Source organism: Pleurodeles waltl, chromosome 4_1 (assembly GCF_031143425.1).
Source record: "Pleurodeles waltl isolate 20211129_DDA chromosome 4_1, aPleWal1.hap1.20221129, whole genome shotgun sequence".
Taxonomy (NCBI): domain Eukaryota; kingdom Metazoa; phylum Chordata; class Amphibia; order Caudata; family Salamandridae; genus Pleurodeles; species Pleurodeles waltl.
In genome coordinates this window covers 982,648,611-982,667,668 of record NC_090442.1, presented here as the reverse complement: position 1 = coordinate 982,667,668, position 19,058 = coordinate 982,648,611, and the positions used below count along the sequence as shown (strand labels likewise).

The 19,058-nt window shown below is 42.6% G+C and overlaps 1 protein-coding gene across 12 annotated transcripts in view; it reads left to right on the top strand.

Annotated features, from left to right (window-relative positions):
- The first annotated feature begins 315 nt into the window (after window positions 1–315).
- The window catches only part of KIF21A (kinesin family member 21A), a 725,937-nt gene continuing 707,194 nt past the window's right edge, over window positions 316–19,058 (top strand). For all 12 annotated transcript variants that reach the window (XM_069229749.1, XM_069229747.1, XM_069229752.1 and 9 more), the window contains exon 1: window positions 316–761. In XM_069229749.1, coding sequence (XP_069085850.1) covers window positions 715–761 — 47 coding nt within the window. In that variant the 5' untranslated portion in view covers window positions 316–714. The remainder of the gene's footprint in view (window positions 762–19,058) is intronic.

Sequence of the window (19,058 nt, the reverse complement as noted above, 5' to 3'; positions counted from 1 at the left end):
AATCAAAGTCCGTGTTCAGACCTTAACCCAATGAGCTCCAACTCATTATGACCAAAGTGCCAAAAATCGCCTTTGCACGACATTCGATAAGTAAAAAAAGGGTGTAATGATAACTTAAAAAAATTACAAAAAACAGGAGTGTGAAGGAATCATATATCTATGTCAAGTTGTGGTAACATTTTAGTGTTGCGGTTAAGAAAAGAAGGGTCAGGTCAGAGGTGGGTAAATAAATATCGAGAGCCGCGCCTGCGTGTCCCGAAATGTCTCCTCAAAGTTACGTTGTCAAGGTGAACAGCGTGATAAAAAAAAAGTAACAGCACCGAAAACAACCATCACAGGAGCTCTGGTAGCCCCCAGGCCCCGCACGCTGCGACCGTCACCTGCGCCACCAGCAGCCGCTGCCTGGGCCCGGCGGGGAGGGGCCATGCCGGTGACGCAGTGCGGACGGCGAACCTGAGCCAGGCACAGAGGGCGGAGGACGGGAGGCCGAGGCCCAGCTACCCCTCCCCTCCGAGCACCGCTGAGCCCGAGCACCGTGGCCAACCCCCAGGCCCGGAGTTTGAAAGTGAATTAGGATGTTTGGGCCTGCGCGGCTGGGCTGAAGGGGGCGCACCTCTACGGGCAGCAGCTTCTCCAGCGCTACGCCGCGGCTTGGCTCGCTGAGACACCAGGCACACAGCTCCCGGATCCCCCGGCCGGGCACCGGCTGCAGGCATGACGAGCGGCGGGCAGGACGAGAGCACTGTGCGGGTGGCTCTGAGGTAAGCGAGGGCTGTGTGAGGCGCGCGCCATGGAGACGGGCGCGTAGGGCGGTTGGGGTACTGGGTGGCCACGGGAGGTGGGAAGGGGGTTGCGGACGGTGCGCTGTTAGAAGTGCCAACACCACCCAACAACCCCTTCAGCGGCAGCTGGTGCCCTGCCACAGACCGTTGAGGGCGGCAGGTGCAAGCCCGACCACCTGTCCATAGCATCCTGTAGCGCCGTTTTTAGCCCCTAGTGCCTCTCTGCCAACGTGGACCCCGTGTGTGCGCGTGGCCTTTGTGCCCCCGGCTGGCTCGCCGTAAAGATGCCCTGACATTCGTACGCCCGTTAAACGGAAGGAAGGCTGCAGTGTTGTCTGCTGACGAGCGAGCTGGGCACGTCACCCGGTGGAAGGTGACGTCAATAACGTCTGCCAGCAGCCAGGAAGGGGGGTCACGAGACGTCACTGGTGACCTACAAAACCACAGATTCAGCCAGCTAGGAGACTGCTTAGGTGTGACTCCAGACCATTAGTAGACGGAGCAAAAATATGTCTGTCCTTAAAGCATGAATGGGCCATTCAGGAGTGGGAATGTGACTCTCCTAAGGGTGACCGTGACGTAAAAACGGTCCCGGGAGAGCTCGTACTCTGAGAGTGTGTGCGCGAGACGTCACAAAATGGGTGGTGACGTCGCGTTCGGACCAGCTGAGCTCGGTTCTTGACACTGACTGGCAGCCGCGCCTCCCCAGCCATTGAAATAAAAACAGATGGGCCATGCACAGTGCTGCTGTTATGTCACCGAGCCAGTACCCTCCAGCGCTGCGGCCTGACCTCTTTTATATTCTGCTTGCTTTGTTCTTTGCCTGCGATTCATTGACAGCCTGGCTCCCTGGCTTGCTCTGTCACTGAATCGAACTCTTCTCTTGGAGCTTGGGTTTAACTGTTTGGTTTCTATTTGCGCGCAGCCGAAATGTTTCTGCACGGATTCTTCCTGCACTCCGCCCAGCTTTGCTTCAGGTCACACATCTACACACACCATCAGTTGGCTCTGTTACCCTTGTTTAATTTACTTTGGTTCTCTTGCATTGTAATATTCTGGTTTGTGTTTATCGCCGTGTTTTAAATTGCTGCTCGCGTAGTGCTGATTAATTTACGTGTGTGAGGAGGCGAGGGAGCTTTATTTTTGAAGGCATAATTGTTTTTGGAAGGTGATCGTGTGTTCACGCTGTACACCAAACAAGGTTAGTTGTGTTTTATTTCCTGATGACACACACACACCCCAGCTATGAACTATGTGTAATTTCCCAACCTAATCTACGCGTGGATCCTTCATTAAGAGCTGTTGCTGCTATGTGCCACATAGTAAACCTCCACAAATCAGCCATAACATTTGTTTTATTCTGCCAAAACACGATCTCTTCACTAGTCCTCACCAAGCTGGACTGATGCAACAGTTTAATAGTCGCTCTACCCCAATATTATTTTCCCCATTGTCTAATTTATTTATAACATGTTACTACTACGATCCGTACAGCCTACCTAGACATACATGTACCCCAAATTATTGTTACCATGCTGAATGCCTGTCTTCTCAAAACAGGCCGTATGTAACCTACTTACCCTGATCTGCAAAACAATGAAAGATCTGTCGCCAAATACGTATACATAATCATTTTCCCGGTACTTCCCACCACCCCCATGCCATTTTTAAGTTGGGTGGCCCTTCTCACAGGGACCACTTTCCCACTAACTTGTGCTCCAGTTCCTTTCTGCGTATTAAGATTGCTTTTAAAATCGGGTATTCTGAAAACAAAAGATGTAAAGATCGACTAAAACTGTCTTTCATCTACTATATCCTTTCAGCTATGTCTCCATGGCAGTCCCCCTCCCCCACTTCCCATGTAAATACACACATTGCAAGCCATAGTAATGTATATATTGTCTTGCAACGCGTGCCATATCTCGACTCGTCACTTATCTGCTAAAAAGGAGAAAGACCTACGAAGAGGGAGGCAAAAGTATGTAAAATGAATAATATTTAATTAGGAAGTGATGAAGAGTGACTGCCGGTCATTGCCTAGTGGCGTTTTTTTGACGACCATTATGTATGATTTTGGGCAGCACTTACATCGTTTACAAAACACTTATTCAAGGTAAACCCATTTGCTGCGCTATGGTTTTGCTGTCTCACCTTCGAAGCGCCTTCGTTTAGCTTGTGGCAGTTTGCAAGTCACAACAGGTTGTGTGTTATTCTTCCCACCTGTCTGAAGGTAATACAGCGTACAAAAGCCCTTGACAGTTTCGCTGTTATGTTTGAGAACAGTAAATAGTAGTGATCCAGTTCAGTTCGTAATTGGTTTGCTGATGTGTTAGGCTTTTCAAAAATGCTACAATTACCACTATCTGCAGCCAAATAGTTTGATTTGCGTTGAGTGGTTTTCGTGGGTAATTACACTGGAGAGTCACAACCGTACTGTAAATATAGTTTAGTGACAGATCTAAAGCAAAATATTGTTTTGAAGGCATCTATTCTATTCCCTGTAACCAAACTCAATTTGTTTGCATAATGGGTGTATTTTAGCTCTAGCTACAGAGATGCTTCGAATTTGTATATATCTCATGTCATCAAGTATTTTTAAAAAGTCCAATAAAAGTGGAGAGAGAGAGAGGAGGATTTGGTCCATATGCTTTCAGCTCTACACTTTCACATGTTTTTCTTGCATTGCCATTGCTTGAATGGGATTGGCATTCAAGCTCAAAACATTTCATGGAGGGCGACAATGTCCGGTTTGTGTTCTCATTAGGTTCTGGTGATGGGGCATTAAGTAGTCTTTTTGCAGCACTGCAGATGTGGTGTGGCATGTTGTCTATCATGAAGACCTAAGTGTGTTCTTTGATGTGTTTTACTCTGCTGACACAGTGACATTTAAATTGTTGATATCTTTTTTTATGTTTGTCGCTAGTGAAGACCTTTTTGATTTTACTAAAATTATATCATCAACATAATAACTTGATTTCGGCGACCATAACAGGGCAGAATAAAAGCAACATACAATATAGAGGGCACAAATATACAATATACAAGAGCATAAAAGCACCTTAGCAGAATTGGCCTAAGGGAAACCCCAGACTCCAACACACAAAACCCAGCCCAAATCTTGTGAGTAGGCACCTACCCCAGAAGGTATCCATCCACACAAGATAAGGCTCAATAGAGGGAGAAAGATGAACTTTCGCATAGATCCTAACGGACCGCTTCTCGACCTCGAGATGCTCCCTCAAGAGCCTAGAGCTATTCATGAAGGCAGTTTTAACTCACAATAAATCAACTTTCTGAATTGAGGAAGGATTCATCTAATTTATCCAGTACAGACGAGACATAGCCTAGCCAAGGGATTCCCTGGCCCCCTTCACACCCAAACAGTCAAGAATAATCTCCCTATTTAATGAGGCATGTATATTGGCCCATATGGAGCACCAAAGAAGTAGAGGAGCAAGCTTAACAGCATCCTCAACATACTCTATCCCAAGCTCCTGACAGTAGATAAACGTGTAGCATAAAGGAGGAACCCAAAGGATTCTCCTCAAGACCCTATTATGCTTCACCTGTAGCACCATGGTATTCCATTACCCTCAAATCCTGGCCCCATATTTGAGGATAGAGAGACATTTCTTCCTATGCACTTCCAGGAGAAGGGGCCATAGCTTTCTTCCCATCTTTCTTGGCCTAATTAAAAATACACCTCACTGCACTGGCAAATTTCCTCTTCACCCTGGTAATGCATTCCCCCCCCCTCCCCCCATCTAAGCCTGGTGTCCGTAACCATAGCAAGTTACGGGAGCTCAGAGACCTGTGCAACGGTCTCTTCCGATTACATACCGTGGTGAAGGTTTTTGCTTGATTAGTAGCCAAGCCTAGGGAGCCCATAAAGAATACAAATTCTTGGACTAGATTATGAAGGCCTTTTGGGGTTCTAGATAATGAAACCACATCATCTGCGCACAATAAAATTGGGACCAATCATGGGAACATCTGGGGTTGCACTCTTTGCTTCCACCTCTATAGTATTCACAATGGGGCAGTGGGTCAGACTACTTCAGCCACTGGCTAACTTTACTTTGAGTGAAAACATTATGCTCTTTCACAAACAGCACATCACCACACAAGGTAGTTCCCTTCAGTGCTGATGTTTTTGTTTTTACTTGATTACACCTTTAATGTTGTCTTTGAGTTTAGCATAATAGCTGATGGGAAAACCCTGTGTTCTTCAGCACCTGGGAAGATAATCAGGACAATCACGTGGTTCTGTCGGAATTATTTGAACACCTGGTGGTTGTTATTTAATGCAAAATATTATGGAGTAAGGATCGTCATAATTCCGACAGAACTTCCCTTAAGTTTAGAGCCTGGTGTGATAATAAGGCACTCTACGCCAGCTTTTCATGTTTTTGATGTAAGCACAGGAGATATTCCAGCTTTATCAGTTCCTTTCTCCTGTTTTTACTGTTGTAAATTCCTTTTGGAGTGTCCTTGGTTTATCTGACTGCTGCTATTTTACTGCATACCACATTTTGTCAGTTTGAAACTGTTCTTTATAAAGCACTTTTCATTTTAGTATGAACACAATGAAGTGCATTTTTAACTGCACTCCTGTGAGTTATGTTGATATATATTTTAATTGAGGAGTACATTTATACTTGAAAACCAATTTAGTCTGCATGCCCTGCTTGTATGTTTTTATTTTTTGCTTTCCGTGCTCTTGTATGTTGTTTCTATAGACATTTAACTTTTACATTACTAATTTACGCTGTGCTATTTATTACTATTACGTTGCAACTCTGTATCTGTCAAGGCAAAGGTCTATCTACCTATCTCTACCAAACTATATATTTATGTCACACTATCATTCGGCCTTCTCTGTGTTTTTGCACGACCCTCCATCTCTCTTTTCAGCTCTACTTGTAATAAGGTTTTATAAAATCATAACAAAAAAGCATTAGAAAAGGCAAGAGGCTGGCAACCATTGGCAGACCGATTGGCCTTTTTTTTAGGTTTAGTGTTTGCCAAGATCTTTTTAGTTTATTAAAACTATGTTTATAACACAGTTATGTAGAGGGGTTTTGAGCCAGACTTAATCCATTAGTCTGTTGTTGTGTTGTTCACATACTTTCTTTGACCTCTCCAGGATGTAGCATGGGATAGTGGGTCACCCCACTTCATCCATTGGCTGACTCCAGTGTTAGTCACTGAGTGCTGTGTCCACAATACACCAAAAACAAATTGATGGATGGAGTGCTTAAATTATTCTCAGCCACTGCCAAACTCTTGCGCCAGCAACCGAATTTGTTATATTGTTCTGCTATGATAACATAAGATGTTGGATTTGCAGATTTCTGCCAAAAAAGTGAAAATGTAATCCCACATAGGCAATATTAAACATGCAACAAAAGGGCGGAATTGGGGCTTTGTTTCATTGCTTTTGACACCTTATTATTTTGTTATATGCAGTACACAAGAGCTTGCATAAAGAGCAGCAGTGTCATTCATGTGTTGGAAATTTGCTTTAGCCTGTCATTGTTCTGGATGCATTATCTTAGTTGTCTCCACTGTCAATTGTGGTAATCAGTTTGCAGAGGCAGTCGTTTAAACACTGCTCCATGAAGAATATTGTGAGGCAGAAGGGAGACTTTCACCTTTTCGATCCTTACTTTCCTTGTTTCCCCTGACACTTTAAAATGTGATATATATTTTCCATTTAGTAGCTGTAACTACCATAGCTGCCTACTGATTATGCACCAAGCTGTATCCTGCGAGTTGACATTTTCTTCAAATTTTCCAAACTAGAAAGAGTACTTTTTAGGGCGGAGCCTTATTCAGATAGTCACACTAGTATTAGTGGCACTTTTAAAGAGCCTGTTAGGAGTACCTCTCTTAGTAAGGCCAGGAACTAATGAACGGGCAGACATTGCCTTTGCCGGTGCTTATATTTTCTTTGATGCAGTTGTATTATCCAACGTGTGTTGTTTGCACTTTTATTAATTTTTGATTTAATTAAAATCATTATATCTCATATATGTATATAGCAAGCATAAAACGTGATAGAAATAGAATTTCATAAGGAAAAGGTATCAGTTTTGTAGTACCCTTTTGGAGCATCATACTCGCCATTCCCAGCAATCCGACAGAACACCTATGCTTTAACCTCATTCAAATCCTTAGTTATGAAGACCACAGTGCAGCACACAGTTTTAAAGTACTTAGTGCTAGAAGTGCTTCCTAGTTCATACATCCCTGCACAAGGTTAAAGTGATCCATGCCAGTAAAGTGCGACCCAGGAAGTCAAAAGTGCTCCATACTTGATAGGCTGCCAGTGTAAAAGCCATAATGGGGGTTTTGGATTACTGGTTGCTGCTTTCAATTAGACCCCCACTGGTCCAGAGTGTTCCGTGCCAGTAGGGTGAGGCCCCAAAAATCAGTGGTCTGGCTTGAGAGGCCACCATTTAAAAAAGAACCATCATGGACATATTGGATTACCAGTTGCGGCTTTCATGAACTTAAAAAAACACCCAGATAGCTAACATGATTCTCCTTTTAAACAGCATAGGACTGCTGCCTAACATGTTCTCACATATAAAGTTCACAATATTGGCTGGAGGCATTGGCGCCTCAAGGGTTTTTAGAAATTTACAAATGCAGATCACATGTATTAAAGACTCTTCTGATATACCACACCATCTGCATTGTGAATCAACTTCACCATCCTTGTGACGATGCCAATAGCACCTCAAGGGGATAAGGCCAAAGCACAATCTCATGAGTGTGTACTTTGTGTGGTTTGGAAGGGGAGAATTTAAAGAGGGGTGCCTGAGGTGAAAAGGTTCATGGGCCAAGTGCTGTAAAATTTAACTCTTAGATCTCTAAGGTCCTGATCCCATTAAATTATCTTTGCTAACTTCATTAATAGTTTTGCTGTCATTCTGTGCAGTTAGGTGGTATTTATTAGATCCTCCACACTCAGGGCCTTGGTGGAGGTTGCAGAAGCTGACCCCATATTGAGTCGGCCTCCTGAAATTTCTCCCAGAGAAGGTGTTTTATTGAGCTGATTAGGGTCATTTTTAGGGTCGAGCCTGCGTTGCATGCGCTCGCAGCGAGATGCTTTAGTGTTTAGAAAAGGGCTCGGAGCACTGTCAACGTCACGTCAGTGTTTTTTATTGGTTCGTGGGCTTGCCTAATAAAATCTGCTTGCTTTCATTAGTCGAAGGCACGCATAAGTCATGCCTTTTCCGGTGGCTAGCCTTCCTCGAGCGCAGCGACCAAGTACAGAAAACATGCGAGGCTCGCTGTTTTCCATCGGGCTTGTGGACTTCTTTTTCTCTAATTTACGAGCGCGATCTCGCTTGGCAGAAGTCGAGCGCTTTACATAGTTAATTTCACTTTTTCAGGTTATGTACATAAATGCACTTTTGCCCGATAGGTGAAAAGTCGGGTTAGGAGTTTACAACGCGATCAGCTCTAACATGAGCAAACGCGAGACCTGTTGCATTGCAAATGCTTGTTAAGGTTTGACAGTATGAAACAAATTAGGCCTGCAATACCAGATCTTGCTTTGGTTATTTACATGCTATGCAGTCTGGGAGTGTAAATTGGCGGCAGCAGCAGATATATTGCTGTTTGTCTAGCCATTCATTGAGTTTATCTTTAAACACCATTGCACCATATGTTATTGTGGGCATCAACTTAGTTGCTACCACCGTTAGTAGTGGGTTAGTGTTTTGGTATGCAAGGCTTCTCTTGAGTTGAACCATCCTGCTTATCAGATGTTTGTCTGTCCATTTTAAGGCGCCTAGCTGAGCTTTCCTGCTCCCTCTTTTGTTCAGCATAATGTCGAGATATTTGAAACTTGTTACTCTTTCTAATCTTGACCCTCCAATGAACCAAACACCCCTTTTTATCAGATATCTGCCAAAGATCACTGCTTTCTTCCTCTTTAGGCTGATGGTAATATAATTTTTTCAAGTGCATCAAGCGATCTATAAAGGCCAATTTGAGTGTTGTGAAGTACCACCATGTCATCTCCATATTGTAAAACTTGTATTTTCTGTTTCATCAAGCATGGGGGACATATCCTTGGGACTACTAGGTGACTCTCTCTCCAGGTCTGGTATGTACAGGTTAAAAAACAAGGGGGTGAGGATGAAACCCTGTATCATTCTTTTATTTGTATTGATGAGGTTGCCCAGTTAGCTGAAAAATTAACTTTCACCCACGTGTTACTGTTTAGTGGTTCTATGGCCTTCAAGAGGTGCAATGGTATCTCCCACTTTCTTAGCTATGCGCATAGCCGGCCTCTAGGGATGTTATCGAAATTGTTTGTGAAATCGATAAATGGTGCATTAAGAGGTCCGATCTTAGGGAGCATCATTTCATCAGTTAGGCAGGTTAAGGTCAGGAGATTGTCCTTGATGTGACTGTGCTTTTGAAAACCAGTCTGAAACCATGGGATTAGTTTATCCTGTCGCATAGCCTCATTATTCTAATGAGACTACTGGATTTGAGCAGCAGAATCACCTGCGGTGTGGAGGACTGAGTCTCACCCACCACAGGTGACACCTGTCGCCCTAATCCGGGTTTTGCTCCAGCTAACTAACAGTGCCTCATCTCTACCCAAGAGCAGGAATGATTAGGCAGCCGAGCGCATGACACAATTGATTCCTCAGGGAAATCGTGGTCACTCAGATCACATCCGTTTCTCTCATTTACATTAGTCTCACATATACAAGGACAATCAGTGGCAGTATATGTTTCAATAAGGTTTTAATGAAGCAACTGCTTCTTAGATAAGAAAGTATGTACTGCAATAACCAGGGCGATGAAGCATGACAGGATTGAAATAGTAACGAGGAGAATAAAGCATAAAAATAACGCTACCATGTTGTCATTAAAATAATTCCTACCTAGGCTGTGTTAGAGCACAGCATGTTAAGCTCTAGTTCTGGCCTCCAGGTTCCCCTGGGAAGACATCATCCCTCATACCTGAGCACGAGGCCTGTAGTCTACAGAAGCAGCTGTAGCGAAGTGTTAAGCAAAGAGCATACAGTTGTGGTCATCTGGCTGGAATCTCCCTCTATGTATAGGACAGAGAAATGTTTTTATAATAAGACAGCTGATGTTCTGAGAAAATGTCCCTACGCAAGGATGTGTATGTTTCTATGAACACTAGCGACAAAGAGTTACCACGTTTACCGGCAACCTATCTTACTGCAGCCTTGAGAAAAGCACAGAGTGAAAGAAATGTCTTGTTTAAGAACGCAGTGCTGACCTAGACAAAGAACAGCTAGATAGAGAGAAATAAAACGACCGCAAATGTGGCTATTGTTAAAATAATAAACAGAGCTGGATAAAATATATCTAGGTTAAAGTGCACAACGGCAGGCCTAGTTTGCTAAAATAACGTGCATGGAGCTATAACTAAAATGGCTACATAACACTCTTTCATTGCCCATGTTTCAAGCTCTTCGGACAGTAACCTTGCGTAGCACTTTCCTTCCATATCCAAAATCGCTATCATTCTATTGTTGACAGGTGAAGCTCTACTTCCCTTTTTGTATATAGGTACCAAAATTGAGCCCCCCTTTTTGTATATAGGTACCAAAATTGAGCCCCTCCAACTTTCAGGGACTGTTGCGGTAGAATATCATTCTGAAAAAAGTGGTGTTAGAATGGACATCCCAAGACTTGGATCTGATTTTAGCAGGGTTCCTGAAGGTCATTTGGGCCTGGTGCCCCATCTGTTCTGTTCTCATTTTCCTTAGGGCTAAATCTACCTTTTTTGTGGGCAGCCAAAGATTGTTACTGAGGGGCATCTGTGTAATGCTCTTTTTCCTCACCCCGATGCACTATTCACTGTATCAAGTTTATCGAAAATGTATGCTCCTGGTTGGTACTCCGTGGTGATCTCAGTGAGTTGGCTGTCATGTTCTACAGGTCATGCATCATGTTTGCTATGCCTGCTGTTTGAGTCGGCTGTCGTACAGTACAGTTGCTTCATGTGCTCTGACCATTGTTTCGTGGAGATGCTACAGACCCTTCGGTTTTGGCTTCTGAATCTAACAGTATGTTTTATGATACAATAGCCACTATAATCTTTGGATGTGCCTCTCCAGTTCCGCTGGTATTACTGTAATAGTTAGCTTTTAGCTGTCTTGTAGGTAAAAGCTTACATACTAAAACATTCAGTGAGTTTTGACCCACCCCATTGCTTACCATTGGTTATCTTTGTTGTCACTCTAATTTGCTTTCTTTTTATTCAGTCGATTTCCGTGTTCTTCTCTTCGTCCCTCCCCTGTAACATACCCTCTTTACCATCGTTTTGATTGGAGAACTTGTATATTTCACTACTCACATTTAGGGAACTATGTTTTTCTTTCAGCACTTCATGAGATTGCACATGCTTTCTAGCTCTTGCGCTCATATGCTGCTACCCGTCCTCACATGCTCCATGTTGCTCCTTAATTGTCCCCGCAACCTTACCCACACCTCCCTGGCTTTTTTTTAATGTTTCTTTTGGCCCTTCTACAGCCTAGCCTCGAGCGCCTCCTTTGCTCCATTGCCACATGCACAGTACCTGTTGCTTCCATCCCCATCAACTCCACCTATCAGTTCCTCCGTTGCCCCCTAATATCCATGGTCTTTTTTAATTTTTGTGGATGGGCCTGGCAGCAAAAAGGCACCTGCATCACTTTGTAAGCGCACATATACGTCACCACACATTCACATCTATGACATGACATGACACAGCTCCTAGTGCTTCTTTTGCTTTTCATAGTAATTTTGAAATTGGACCCATGTCCGAGCTAGAAAAGTTTGGTTTGAAGTGATGCTCCAATATAACCAACCCAAACCTCGCTGAGCACCGCAGAGGATTGGATTTGCTGGAACCCTTTTGCACAATGTCTCTACCAAACGAAAGCGATAGCAGGGTTTTTAGGTGGCACATATGTAGTGAAATTGAGAACAAGTAGATGTAGGACTAATGACAATTACCAGCAAGTAATTAGGCATTATACCCACATCCCTTTTCCTCATAATAAGGTAAATTAAAGTGAACCAACAGCTTTAATCCATTTAGCCACTACGTCCTGCAGAAGTCTGTAGTGACTTATTGTATTTCAGCAGAACAATAGTTTGAAAACATGTTAAAAACTGCCACAGTTTCACAAGCTTCCAAACCCTGCGAGCTGTGATGCTTAAATATATGGTTAGTGTCATTTATCTAATAATTGTACATATCTCTGACAATACAGCCCTTTGTACATCTTCTCTCGATGCAGCAGTTCCTTTCAAAACTACATTTGAATGTCAGCTAGTAAAGCAACATCCAACACCAAATGTGTTGGAGCAGTGTAGACCTGATCATACAGTGACTGATCAGCACTGTGAATGCATTTTCCCTGACCAGACACAGCCAAGGCAAAAAAAGATTGTGGAGTAACTAGAAAGAACTGTACCTATCATGACTGGTCAGTTACACGCTGTGGAGATCCAGCAAGTGCAATGATTGTTATTCCCATGTTGAGATAGCTTCAGAGGAATAACTATTTCCTGTGCCCTTTCGGCAGCCAAGGTGTATTAATGTAGGATAAAGGCACCAGGATGTATTTGCTTTAATGTAAGAGCCTATTACCCCTCCCTTTTGTTGCTGACTAAAGTTTTGCAGCCTAAAAGTAAAAGACAATCCCGGTCCTCAAAGTTAAAAAACCTTAAACTGGCTTAGACTATTGGTCAGAAATTGTCGGAGTGGAGGACCACAGCCCTTCAGGGAGATCCCAAGCAGCAATGGTTGGCATCACTTTAAGTCTGGAAAGGGCAACTATCTTCAGCAAACTGGTGGCCAGAACCTCTCCATCCCACCAAGCTCATTCTGGGATCTGATGGCAGCAGACTGGAGGCATAGAATTAAAATGGCGGAATTCAATGAAAAGCCTTTTGACAATAATTATACTTTATTTTTAAAAAATCATAAGATAGGGTGAACCTCTCATTTCATCATTTCTAAAACGAGACCAGTTGTCTACAATGATCTTTAAAATTAAATGTTTGTGGAATTTTAAATGGATATCATTTTATACCTGGGCGAGCCTTTATGCTTTATGGGGTCCTTCCAACCACCTAATGCAAACGCTGTGGGAAGCCTTTAGCGGTTTCCAAACTGGTGTAGTTATCAGTGTCTGCACCACCTCTTCTGGCCAGTGTGGGACTACCAGAATATGTATTGCCTGTTAGTTTTCAGTCCTTGTTAGTAGTCTGGGAAATAACAAGAAGTGTGGGAATGCATGTAAGAGTTCTAGTGGGCGTGGTATGGTCAGTGAATTAACCGCCTCAGCCTCTGGATGGGGGAATCCAGTGTAAAGACATGACAGCTGAGCATTGACCTTGCATTGTATAATTGGTCGAAAAGCCTTGGTACAAAGAATGATACGAGACAGTGGAAAAACGTAACTTGACCTATTTACCTGGGAATTGTTTGGGACCTTGAATACAAATTTCCGAAAGGCTCAATAATTAGACTTTCAACAGGATTTCAGTTCATGAGCCAGTTTGCTTAAGAATTTGGAATGGGTCCATCTGTGGCAGTCCTACGCTTTGCTGTTACTACTGTATCTGATGAAACCATGATAAGGTTCTGATGAATGCAAAGAAGAAAGTGCTATGGTGTGCTAAAAACTAGAGCAAACTACTCCCAGTTGAACGAGAACTGCCTCTCTTTCAGTGCTTGATTCACTGGGGTTGTCCTTGATCTCGGTGGGGGAGGGGAGCTGAGAGAAGAGTAAGTGGGAGGTTTGTATGAACCTACATTAGTAATTAGTACATTTCAACTACTATTCGAATCTATGCATCATTTAAGTCATTGCGTTACAGGAATCAATAGATCTCATGTCATCTTTTTAATTATATATCTTACCATTCTCTATTTTCTTAATGTTTCTTAATTTTAACATTTTTAAAAATGTTCTAAACAGAAGAATACATATCTTTTATGAATATAGTGCAGTCGAGTCCACGTTCAATTTCGTATCATCTTTAACCGGTTACCAATTGCCAGTAATCCCTGTTAAACCATATCACATGTATCAGAAGGAGTACAAAGACAGGAAAACGTAATGTCGCTGATACAGGAAAAACCCTAGGTTGTCAGGTGGGTTGTTATAAAGGGATCCCAAATGTCTTTAGGACTAGCGGATTGAGGTAAGGTAGGAATGTAAATTTCACATAGTCTTGACTGTTGGTGAGATCTTTGAGCCAGCCCCAAAACGTAGAACAGCCTCTATCCCAGGACATCACAGCTTCACCTTTACCCAACAAACAGTTACATGACAAGAGTTTTCTATCATGTTTCATATGCTTTAAGTATTTATTTAGTTTTTATATATTTTGTTTTATATCCTTAAACATTTTTCTTTTATCTATTTTAAATTAGTATGTTATATCTTTTATCTTACTCTTGTTTGCTTTTTCACATTTATATAATAATCCTTAATGATATTTTAATTTTTTTTATAGCAAACTTTTTTTTGTGTCCTAATTACGTGTACATATGCTTGTGTGTACATGTGTTTATATACACTTAAAAAACAAAGGTTACAGGGACGTTATAGTAAGGCTCACATTTAAAACTTACAAAACCATAACAATTCAGCAGTTATACATAAAGTTATTGCAAGCAACTATAACTTGTGCCCTAAGGTAACTATAACTCGCTCCCCCACCATGCACAGTTTCCTCATCAATAATTTTATTGCAAATTTTGCAGTGATAATTTCATTGATGCCATAGAAGATGTCATGGCTAATGTAATGTATGGGGCAATTAGCAGTGCATGGCGAGGGCATGAGTTTTGGTTACATTAGGGCACACATCTAAATATGTAATCACATAACACTTTGGCTCCCATGTACTGAGGGTAGACCTTGCAGTGTTTATTCTCTGCTGATCCCACTAGCATCTTTGTTACTACCTCTAGAACCCAGAATCTTGCTGAAATACCCATCAAGATTGAGGCTATTCGGCCACCACTGTAGCTGGGCCCTTCTTAAGACCTTGGTGACCGGCACAAGATCCATAAAATCTTGAGGGGTCTGACACTCCAAGTGTGATGCTATATGAGGAGCAATTATAGATGTAGATGTGGCCATACAAACGTAGAAAAGGAAGATAATTGCTATGTGGTTCTGCACTTTAGTTAGCTGACTTTAGGCACAAGCTTGATTCTTTGACAAGAAGTTTGACAGGATTCTTACTATTCTGAAGGCCCTCTGCTCTGGCAGGAAGACATAAAAAATCTGATACTGCCTGACATCAGTCTGTAATTAATAGTGGTCTAGACACCGATACTCCACTGTCTCCTGCACTGATGCATGAATTTGACAAATGTCTTAATAAGATGCTTAGAGAGCTCAGCTCTGCAGGGGTCCATCATAGTAAAAAACGGTGAAGCTGATTTTAGGCCAAATAACAGGGTGACAAAGTGGAAGTAGGATCTTCCCACACTGCAAACAGCATGAAGTTTGCAGGTACATGGAGATGCATGTTCACATGATCTTGATGTCCCTGTGAACTATGAAACGGAGAATCTGTTGAGACGTTTGTTTTGAGGAAAACTGGTTGGGTACAGAAACCTTTTGAAGTTGAAGGCAAACCTGTACCCAAAGGTACTTTGGACCTAGAACAACTCTTGACAACACATCCTTCCCTCCTGTTTGCTAGTTTAACTGCCATGATTTTAAAATTGTCCAGATGACTGTTGATGCCTGCCAGGACATCGGTTCTGTTTATTTAATTTGGTACCACACAGATTTGTGATCACTCCTACAACAGGAGGTGACATCATTTTTCTAGGGCTCTTCATTGCCTTAGGAATGTGGCCATTGCATACTGGTGGACTGGCTACCATGTGGAAACTGGATCACAGTGGACGCTTTTGAGGTATTTGGAATTTCAGGAACAGAGGAGCCTTGATTATGCTGTTCTCTCAATGCTCAATGCTCTGCAGAACCTACTTGGTAATGCACTATTACTTCACAGCTCCCTCGCAACTGGCATCGTCTCTGAACAAAGTTTTTATTAGAATATTGTAGCAGATTGGTGTGGGTTATCTTCAGCTCCACCACGACTTTTATTTTTAAGTGAAGTAGTCACTGCAACTGCAGTTACTGATCTAAGCCTTTCCTTCGGCGTTGTGCCTAGCTTGGTTTGCTTCTTTTGTCCCTGCTTGTGTATTTCTTGTCTGGAAAGAGGGGACACAGGCCTTTCTGATACTTTCTTTTTAGGTTTTGCCTACAGTGCACATGTACTGTCAGTGAAAGCTATTGGTAATTCAAAATAAGCTTTAAAACAGGCTTAAAGGACGTCCCATACTTATTATTCCTTAACATTCATTGGCTCCCACGTTGGTCTGAGTTGCTTGCTTTTCATTGGTGAAGGCCTCCTGCTGATTCCACTTTCTCTTCATTTTTTTCACTGTCCAGCGAGTTTAGAGCAAGTACATTTTTTTTAAATGTCTGCATCCATGTCCTTACACTGCTGCTTGGTACAGGTACTGTTTTATTGTTAATCTACCACTTCTTAAGAGTGCATGTGTTTGAAGGCTCTCTCTACTGCCCCCCCAACCTCTCAGATCCTTGTTGTTTGCCCTGTCCCTCCCAACCTCTCCTCCTTCACTGTTGCCATCGTTCCCAGCCCTTGTTGTGTCCCTCACCACGGAACAAAAAGTGCTGTGACAGCCAGCCCTGGCCACGCCATAGTGCTTTGTTTTTATTTACTGTAAGCCATCTTTAAAAACATTAAAGCCAAATAGCTTTGCACAAGCTATTTGGCCCTATTAATGTATTTTTTTTTAGGTCGAGCATAGCAGCGCTCAAGCTTTATCAACGTGTTGGTATGTGGGCTTTTAACAACGTCCACCTCACACACATCAGTACCACTCGTTTGTGGGCTTGCCCTTCAAAAATCCTTTGACATTGGTAACTGCTTTACGTTTGTCCCTCCTTGGGGAGGTTTTGTTACCACTTTGGCCATTGCCCCTGTTACATGGCTTATTGCACCGATAAGTTTTACTGCAAGCTAACTTATTTTTCCTTTTTTGTGTCTCTAAACGCTGATGCTCATGGCGGCTGTGGCGCCGTGAATGGGCTCGCTTATGTGAAAATGTTTTACTTTTCATTTTCTATTTATATGGCAAGAAAAGTCCGGTTAGGAGTTTACAGCGCTAATAGCTCAAACTCGAGCAAATGCAAGACCCATTGCATTGCAAATGCTTGTTTTAAAGATGTTGCACAGCAGCCAAGGCTTTGGGACTCTGTTGAAAAATCCACAAGACGTAGATACATCTGAAAACTAAACATCTGGGTGAGTCCAGGGTGGTGTGCTTCACATGCACCCGCACCATTTTCTTACCCACAATGCCCTGCAAACCTCCAACTTATTTTTCCCACATATTTGTGATGGAACCTTCCGGAATCTGCAGGAATCAACAAAATTCCTACCACCTAGCATTGTCGCATCTATACATAAAATGTTTACCCCACTTGTCATCCTAAAAATGTTTTTTCCAAACTGCCCTTTTGGACCCGCTTTGGTTCCCCCTCAATTTCGACATGCTTTTGGCTCATCCCTGTCACAGGCACTTTCCCACCCACACAAGTGAGGTATCATTTTTACTGGGAGACTGAGGGAAACGTTGGGTGGTAGGAAATTTGTCCCAGTGCAGTGATCCCACACAGAAATGTAGGACAAATTTGATTTTTTTTTTGTTTTTTAGTTAAATTTGAGGTTTGCTGAGGATTTGGGTAAGAAAATACTGGGGGATCCACGCAAGTCACACCTCCCTAGATTCCATAACTTTCTGTCACCGAAATGTGAGGGAAAAAGTGTATTTCTGGCGTAATGTTGAGGTTTGCAAAGGTTTCTGGGTAACAGAAGCTGGTGAGAACCCCACAAGTCACCCCATCCTGGATTCCCCTAGGTGCCTAGTTTTAAAAAATGCACAGGTTTGTTAGGTTTCCCTATGTGCTGGCTGAGCTAGAGGCCGAAATCCACAGCTAGGCACCTAAAAAAAAAAAGTCTGTTTTCTGTAGAAAAATGTGATGTGTCCATGCTGCGTTTCCTGTCACAGGCATTAGGCCTACCCACGCAAGTGAGGTACCATTTTTATCGGGAGACTTGGGGGAACACAGAATAGCAGAACAAGTGTAATTGCCCCATGTCTTTCTCAACATTTTTTCCCTCCAAATGTAAGACCGTGTGTAATCAAGACGACTATTTGAGAAATGCCCTGTAATTCACACAGTGGGGACACCAGAATTCAGAGATGTGCGAATATCCACTGCTTCTCAACACCTTATCTTGTGCCCATTTTGGAAATACAAATGTTTCCTTGATACCTATTTTTCACTCTTTATATTTCACCAAATGAATTGCTGTATATCCGGTATACATTGAAAACCCATTGCAATTTGTAGCTCATTTATTGCCTCTGGGTATCTAGGGTTCTTGATGAACCTACAAGCCCTACATATCCCCACAACCAGAAGAGTCCAGCAGACATAACGGTATATTGCATTTAAAAATCTGACATTGCAGGACATATTTGCAGAGTAAAACTTGGAGAAAAATGGCAGTTTTTTTCACCTTAATTTCAATATTTTTTTATTTGAGCTGTTATTTTCTGTAGGAAAACTTTGTAGTATCTACACAAATGACCCCTACGGTGAGTTCAGAATTTTGTCTACTTTTCAGAAATGTTTTGCTTTCTGCAATCCAGCATTGGTTTCACACCTATTTCCGTCACTAACTGGAAGGAGGCTAAAAGCACAAAAAATAGTAATAATGGGGTATGTCCCAGTAAAATGCCAACATTGTGTTGAAAATTGTGGTTTTCTGATTCAAGGCTGCCTGTTCCTGAACGCAGGGAGGATGGTGATTTTAGCACCACAAACCCTTTGTTGATGCAATTTTCAGGGAAAAAACACAACCCGTCTTCTGCAGCCCTTTTTTACCATTTTGTTTTTCTCCAAAACACAATTTTTGCTGTAGTTTGGCTAATTTATTTGTCTCCTTCAGGGAAACCCACTAACTCTGGGTACCTCTAGAATCCCCCGGATGTTGGGAAAAAAAAAGGACACAAATTTGGCATGGGTAGCTTATGTGGACAAAAAGTTATGAGGACCTAAGCGCGAACTGCCACAAATATCCAAAAAACAGGCCTGGCACCAGAGGGCGGGGAACGCCTGGCAGTGAAGGGGTTAATACATTAACAAC